This window comes from Ursus arctos, unplaced genomic scaffold (genome assembly GCF_023065955.2).
Source record: "Ursus arctos isolate Adak ecotype North America unplaced genomic scaffold, UrsArc2.0 scaffold_6, whole genome shotgun sequence".
Taxonomy (NCBI): Eukaryota; Metazoa; Chordata; class Mammalia; order Carnivora; family Ursidae; genus Ursus; species Ursus arctos.
The window spans coordinates 40364389-40372608 of NW_026623078.1; the positions used below are offsets into that span (position 1 = coordinate 40364389).

At 36.2% G+C, this 8220-nt stretch overlaps 1 protein-coding gene across 1 annotated transcript in view; it reads left to right on the plus strand.

Annotated features, from left to right (window-relative positions):
• Positions 1-7772, plus strand: part of CPNE3 (copine 3) — a 50806-nt gene extending 43034 nt beyond the window's left edge. The window contains exons 14-16 of the mRNA XM_026495794.4: positions 1307-1440; positions 2563-2799; positions 4556-7772. Coding sequence (XP_026351579.2) covers positions 1307-1440; positions 2563-2799; positions 4556-4666 — 482 coding nt within the window. The 3' untranslated portion in view covers positions 4667-7772. The remainder of the gene's footprint in view (positions 1-1306; positions 1441-2562; positions 2800-4555) is intronic.
• The last annotated feature ends 448 nt before the right edge of the window (positions 7773-8220 follow it).

Here is an 8220-nt window from a genome sequence, read left to right on the forward strand (position 1 = left end):
TTGAGGCAAATTTCCTTGATGATCTCAACAAATATCATGGGGGACGTTCTTGAGGGTTTCTAGTATCTTACCTGCATCCTGGACACCCTAATATAAAGGGTAGATTCCACAGGCGCATATGTCACATCAAAGCTTCATTAGCAGTGCTTTTACCAGGAATGCCATTCAACTTCCACTAAGTTGTGCTGTTATAACAGTCTAACTCTCAGTAATTTATAATAGCAGTAGTTTATTTCTTGCTCATTTACATATCCCTTTACATGTCGCTAGTCTGCTCTATGTTTCTTCTTATTCTGGGACTCAAGACCTTATCTGGGATGTGCTATTCCCTTTGCAGAGGGAAAGAGCAAGATTGCTGGTGAAAACAGGCAGTGGCTCTTAAAATGTCTACTTAGACATGAATGTCATGTCCATTTACATGCTTTGGCCAAAGCTGTTGAATGGCCCTGCCCAGTCTTCCACTATACAACATCCCAGAAGGCCCAGGCAGTATGGCATAAACAAACACACACATTAGTATTTCGGCAGCAAAATGTAATACATAACCTGGAAAGGAATTTTTGGAACTATGCAGTTTGCCATACCATGCTTAACCTTTAAGTTATTGAGTAAACTCTTGACTACAATTAACATTAGGTTTATAGGGGCGCCTGGGTAGCGCAGTCGTTAAAGCGTCTGCCTTCGGCTCAGGGCGTGATCCCGGCGTTGCGGGATCGAGTCCCACATCAGGCTCCTCCGCTAGGAGCCTGCTTCTTCCTCTCCCACTCCCCCTGCTGTGTTCCCTCTCTCGCTGGCTGTCTCTCTGTCGAATAAATAAATAAAAAAAAAATCTTTAAAAAAAAAAAAAAAAAACATTAGGTTTATAGCCATCTGATTTTGTAAAATCTATGGCCACATGTGCAAAAGTTTTTCCATTTAATCAATAAATTTTTCTTACCTCTTATTGTCAGTTGTGTGCTGCAGCACATTTTTCATGATTCTTTTCCATTAAAGTCTTGTTCCTAAAACACAAAAATTATGCAATATAACAGTCCTACTGTAGATCAATGAATAATTTGGCTGAGATGAAAATAAATGTCTTTTATTGGGGGACGGTAGCATTTGTAGGTTTTTGCAATGGAGCATAGCTATGAAGTTTTGTAATAACATAGTTTAAGAGGAACTCTTGAATATAGAATTTTTAACTAAAGCAATAGACATATATATACATACACATACATATATATAATTAAATTAACCAGTATGGTAAACAATGAATAATTAAATTGTGTTTGACAATTTTTAATACTGCTTTTTTTTAATCTAGGAATCCAAGGCATTATAGAGGCATATCGGGCCTGCCTTCCTCAGATAAAATTCTATGGACCAACTAATTTTTCTCCGATCATAAACCATGTGGCCAGGTTTGCTGCTGCAGCCACACAACAACAGACAGCTTCTGTAAGTGCTGTAGTGCCAGGGGACAAGGAGCATGTGGGCTGGGCGTTGCTTCTGGTGCCATTTTTCCATTTATTTGTTCCACTGAGATACAAAGAGCATGAAGTAATAATATAGCTATCTTTGGTTCAGGAGTAACAACTGTTGTTATTAAATTAGTGATCATTAAAAACAAGACAACAAAAAAATAGCCCTTATCCTCATGAGTCTTTTCTTTGCCATTTGAATTAATTTTCTTAAATAGGTTTTACTAAAAAGAAATGATTAACATCTACCCTTTCAAAGGTAGACTTAACAAATTAAGGTTGAGAAAATTTATAATTTCGGTTGGTGATGAAAAATTACTTACTGTATTTAAAAGGTTTGGATTAGATAACCATTACCTGTTGGACCTTGATACCAAATCTCTCTTAGCTTCATAACTTTTTATACCCAAAAGTAAGGCAGGGATTTTATTTTACCTCATATGATTGCTGAAAGGTGAAATAAGGTAATTCATATAAAGTGCACAGTGCCTGGGGCAGAGTAAACACGCAGCACGTGTTAGCTTTGTTATAAAACTTATTTCCATTCCAGATTTAAATGACCCAAAGATTGAGTCACAATTTTATATAACATTTTACCATCCTCTAAAAATGTTTATCAGAAATGACAGAATTGAGAGAAAGATCCCCTCCTTAAACCATATCCGTTTTTTAAAAAGTACACTTTAGTTTGATAAACAATTCTACTTCCATATTTGACCTTTTAGAAGCAGAGTTGCCACTTACTCCTTTGATCAATACTTTAACATATTTAATACTTATGTTAAAGTATTTATTCCTCACTATGCTCACTAAAAGTTTAATCTTTGACATTTAGATGTCTTGCTTCTGTATATTTATGCCAACCTTATTTTGTGGTCTGTCGCACTTTTAATAAATCTGCAATTTTTGTATCAATAAATTCCCTTGTCATTAGAGAAATTAGAATATTTCATGTAGATTGTATCCTGGGTAGAGATTGGCAAGGAGACTGAGCAAGAAAGAGACTGAATGACTCATTAAGCTGGAGATGTTTTTAACCATTGCTTTTATTGTTTGGGAGCTCAGCCTGTTCAGTGGATATAATTTTCTTTCTTGGCAGCAATATTATGTGCTCTTAATCATTACTGATGGTGTGATAACAGACCTTGATGAGACCAGACAAGCTATAGTTAATGCTGCCAAGCTTCCTATGTCCATCATCATTGTTGGAGTAGGAGGTGCTGACTTCGGTGCCATGGAGTTTCTGGATGGTGATGGTGGAAGTCTCCGCTCCCCATCTGGAGAGGTAGCCATCCGAGATATAGTCCAGTTTGTGCCTTTCAGACAGTTCCAGAACGTGAGTACCACTCCTCCTCATTCTTCATGCACACTAAGGAGTTTGAACACAGAGCTTCACCAATCCATAACCAAGTAGTTGAGTAGGTGTCTGGGGTGAGGATGTATGGATTTTTGGTTTGAAGAGCGCTAATTAGCTTTCACAGTTTTGCTTCAAGTTGTATACTTGCATACTTGCAGTCTATATGATAAATTGTTATAAATGGTGTTGCTATGAATGTTTTAAAATACATTTTATCTTTACCTATGTATGTAACAAGAGGAAAACTCTATACAAGTATATGATGAATTTGCGAAACTGGAAGTTGATCTGATGAAAATCTCTCAGGACTTTGTTTTACCCAGTTTACTCCAGCGGTAACATCTTGTAAAACTATAGCACAGAATCCATGGCCAGGATGTAGACATTGATAAACAATCAAGGTCCATCACCTCAGGACTCCTTGTGTTGCCCTCTATAGCCACACCCACTTCCCTTGTCCTTCCACCCCCCTTTAATCCTAGGCAGCCACTAATCTGTTCTTCCATAATTTTGTCATTTCAAAAATGTTACAGAAATGTTAGGGTTGGCTTTTTTTTTTTCACTCACCAAAATTTTTTGTAGGGCTGTTGCTGCATGTGTTCCTTTTTATTGCTGAGGAATATTCCACGGGTGTAACCGTTCATCCATTGAAGGACATCTTTAATTGTTTTCAGTTTTTGTCTGTTATATGCAAAGCTGCTATAAACATTCATGTACAGGTTTTTGTGCAAGCATAAATTTTTTTCTTTTTTCTTTCTTTTTTTTTTTTTAAAGATTTTATTTATTTATTCGACAGAGATAGAGACAGCCAGTGAGAGAGGGAACACAAGCAGGGGGAGTGGGAGAGGAAGAAGCAGGCTCATAGCGGAGGAGCCTGATGTGGGGCTCGATCCCACAACGCCGGGATCACGCCCTGAACCGAAGGCAGACGCTTAACCGCTGTGCCACCCAGGCACCCCTGTGCAAGCATAAATTTTTATTTCTCTAGGATAAATACCCAGAAGTGCAGTTGCTGGGTCGTATGATTATTGCATGTTTAATTATTAAAGAAACTGTTGAACTTTTCCAGAATGGTTATGCTTTTTTACATTCTCAGCAGTCAATGTATGAGTGTGGGGGAAGGTGATTAAAAGTGTTGTTAGGGATCCTTGTGATGATGAAACAGTTCTGTATCTTGATTGTGGTAATGGTTATACAGATCTACCCAGATGATAAAATTACATAGAATAATATATCCACACATGCAAATGAGTGTAAAATAAAACTGGGAAAATCTGAATAAGGCCTGTGAACTGTACCATTATCAGTTTTTTGGTTTTGATATTCTACTATAGTTATAAAAGGTACTACCTTTGGAAGAAACTGGGTGAATATTATTTTTACAACTTCCTATGAATATGTAATTATTTCAAAATAAAAAGTTAAAAAGAATTAATGCCAAGTGAATGAAAAACCCACCTTTAAAAGTTAAAGAAAAAAGTAATTATCAAATGCCAAAATGCTGGCACCAAAAAAGGACTTGATAAATATCAGTGGGAGTAATAAAGCACTCCTCAGTAACATCGGTTTTTTAGCTTATTCTGTGTTTCATAGACTGTTCCTAAAACAAGATATAAGCCTAGGAATTAGGAATTACTGCTTTTTACTGACAGGCGAGGTATTCCTAGTCTGTTATCAAAATGCCAGTAAAAATTTGGTTACTAATAAAGTCACTTTGATTTTGTTTTTTCATAAGGCTCCAAAAGAAGCGCTCGCTCAGTGTGTCTTGGCAGAGATCCCCCAGCAGGTGGTGGGCTACTTCAACACATACAAACTGCTTCCTCCCAAGAACCCAGCTAAGAAATGAAAGGGGCTATGGCCGCCGGAGCAGAATTCTTTTGTGCTGTGGAGCAATGGATTCCTCTCCCACCCCGAATCATGAATCTGTTATTTTACATGCTTTTTCTCCCCAGCATTTATGATGTAAACCTGGTTCTCTATGGGTTATATCTATTTAAAGCATTCTTTTTATACTTTTTTTTGGAGGAAAGTGCTAAGTTAATCTTTGCTCAATCGATGCAGTGATTGCTAGCGACTTGCAGTGACGCTATGGGGATTAGAAACTTGTGTGAGAAAAGTTGATTTGGTGGTTGTGGTGTTTACTTTCATATGGTGAAAATACTATTTTTGAATGTTTATCAGTAGAAAGACTGAAAAATTACTGGGTTGTGATTTACAGGTTGCTGTACTTTGTTCTAGGCAATATATGTTTTACAAACCAATGTAACCATACCTGAAAACAAGAACTTCTTAAATTAGATGATACTGAATTTGTTCCTATAACTGTATTCAGTGCTTTTCCATGGGATAAAACTACATTCACTTTTGCCTGAATTTTGCAGTTTAGACAATGCAGTTTACAAAACAGTATGCATTCACTTAGGACTTCTTAAAAAATACTGGATGAGAAGGGAAGGCATATATCCAATTCTTAAAATGTACAATCAGCAAGTAAAAGGAACCTCATATAAGTAAGCCATTTTTATTTGCCTTCCTGGATTTTCCATTTTCATTGTAGAATACTGTAAACATGGTCAAATTTGACCTTTTCATTTACTGTATGTGACATTCAGGATTCTGTATCTGCGTAGATAATAGGTTGTCCTAGATTCAACATTATTAGAGTATTTTAATTGGAGTTTACTAAAATGGTTAGGACTGCTTTGTCCAGGAAAGCTATGAGGACCAAATATATACGGGGAAATTCAGAATTCCATTTCCTTTTAACTAATGAAATATTTAAAAAAAACACAATTTTTATAATTTCCTTGCTAAGCTCTCACACATTGATTTGTACATTTGTGCAGATTCATTTAGACATTTTCTCCCTTTTTTAGTAACATTTTTAGTCTGATTTTTAAACTCATGATAGTGGTTATGTATTAATCAAAACCAAATTTTGCTTTTTAATTATTTTATTTCCTAAGCCCAAAACATATGTATTAAGCCTAAAAATGTGTTATAACTTAAAAAAAAGTTTCCCACTGCTGCGTTAGGGTACAGTGGACTTTACGTGCTTTTTTTTTTTAGAGTAGAATTTTTTTTCCTGATTTTTACCCTTTAGAACATATTACTTAGCAAATGTGACATTTTCGGAATAGATTCAGTAACATTTTATTAAAGGATCTGTGTGCCAAGTACTATGCATATTCGTATGTTGGCCAATCATCTCTAACAATTTAATGTTAAAAATTGTGTGTTTATCCTATATCCTTAAGTGGATGCACCAGTGCCTTGCTGACATGCCTTTCAGTCTTATTGAAAACTTGTACCAGAGCTCATATCGCTTGTTCTCTGGAATACCTAAAGGAGATGAGCTTTTAGTCATGAAGAGCTTTGGCTTCTCAGAAACAGCTTGTTGCCAAGGTCAGGCTAAAGAGGAGACCTCCTGCTGTTGTGGTTGCCTAGCTCATGTGAGCAGTTCTCACTTTCCCACTTAGCTAGCTCGCCTTTGCATGTGTGCTATTAACCTGAAGGTACCTAACTAGTAGTCTGTTACCCTATGGCAATCTCAGTTGACAAGTCATTTTAACAATAGTTAAGTGAGAAGAAAACTGATAATTCTTCCAGTAGTTTGGAGACTTTTTGGCTCAGATGTCCTGATTTCAATTCTCTTTGTGTGCTTGGATACAGCATATATACATTGCTCTGGTTTTCAGGATTTTTTTCTTTAACAAATTGAAGCCTTAAAAAAAAAGATGTACACACATTCTCAGTGTATGGTGGAACAGACAGAAGTAGATACTGCTTCTCTAGGTCCAGAGCAGGGTCCAGAGCCCTATTCACTGGGCCTCCTCCTCACTCTCCTTAACCAGCTTCTGGCAGCTCCTGAGTTATTTGCACGGGGCACTCGGAAACCACTGATCAGGAGCGTTCCATGTTTTCATTAGCCAAATAACAGTACTTCTGTCACCACTGTCAAAGTGATTTGGTCTTCATAATTTTGTGTTCTGGTTTTAACCAGAATCATTCCAATTTTTATTTTCGTTTTCATTCCAATTTTTAAATTAATTTTGTTTATTCATTCTTGATCAGATTCATCAGTAGATGCTGTTAGTCATAAGAATTGTGATTCCAGCAAATGAGGATAATTGATTCCTTTTTTGCAGTTTTGAATAAAAGCATTTACAATTTCTAAATTACCATTTTGTAAAATTCTTACAGTCTGACCATTTCACCTCATCATATGCTGATTTAATATTGTTTTATGTAAAAATAGTCCTTTTCCCTATTGTGCCATCATTCATTCAAGTGTCATTAGTTCCTAAATTGCATTAAAAAAAAATAACCAAGTTGACTTTCACACCGTATATAATCAGCTGTATTACAAATATATATTGGGGTCACAGTGTCCTGGATAGAGATAATATTTCTCACATATGCCTTTACTGAGAAAATAATACACCAATTAGCATGGTCATGTCACCTTGTGCTTCAAATTGAAATTTTCAAGATCATAAAATTTCAAAGTCAGATCAGGGATTTACAGCTGTTTTTTTGGTAGTGCCTTAGGCAGCCTTTCCAGAGAAAATTCTGGGCCCATTGCTGTTTATGCTTTATTTGACATATTTTGCCTTTTTCATTTTATAAATTTCCTGGAAAACCATCTTCAATAAATTGTCCCTAGTCTCTTTATGTGTGCAGTTAGTAGTAGTGGGAGTGACACATAAGGGAAGCCAGAAGTTTGGTTGAGATTGCAAGAGACTATTTTGTGCTTATTGATGTCATACTTGATAATAAGTGTATAAGTTACTAATATATGAATTGATGTTAAATATATCTCCCATTTGAATTCCCATTGGATAAAATTATTTCTTGATGTGATACAATAGTGCCTTGTTTTCATTTATTCTTTCTCTAAATGTTATTAAAACCAGTAGAAAAATTTGAAATAAAGTGAATATAGTATTTTAGGTGGCCTGTATTCATATTTTACTGAATTGAACAGTTTGGGTTTTTTTTTAAATTATTTTATGGGATTTATTTATTTAAAAAAATGGAATGGAAATAACGTAAAGTGTGCTGGAATATAAAGTGTGGGAGGAAAAGTCATAGGAGAAGAGGGGAGAGAGGAAATGGAGTGATTGGTAGAGATTACATCCTGCAGGACCTCTGGGGCATGCAAGGGAGTTCAGGCTTAAGCTAAAGGTAATAGGATGCCACTGAATTGGCTTAAACAAAAGAATGATGTAATCAGGTTTACGTTCTTGAAAAACTGGAGAGCCTTACATTTTAGGTCAGGCAGATGGATGCCTGTTGCCAAACTTGGGCCTGGCCACAGTGGCTTTGCCTTGATGAGGCCCTGATGAGGGAGTTAGTAGTGGTCACCTTATGGCAGAGACTCAGATGTTTGGTCACATA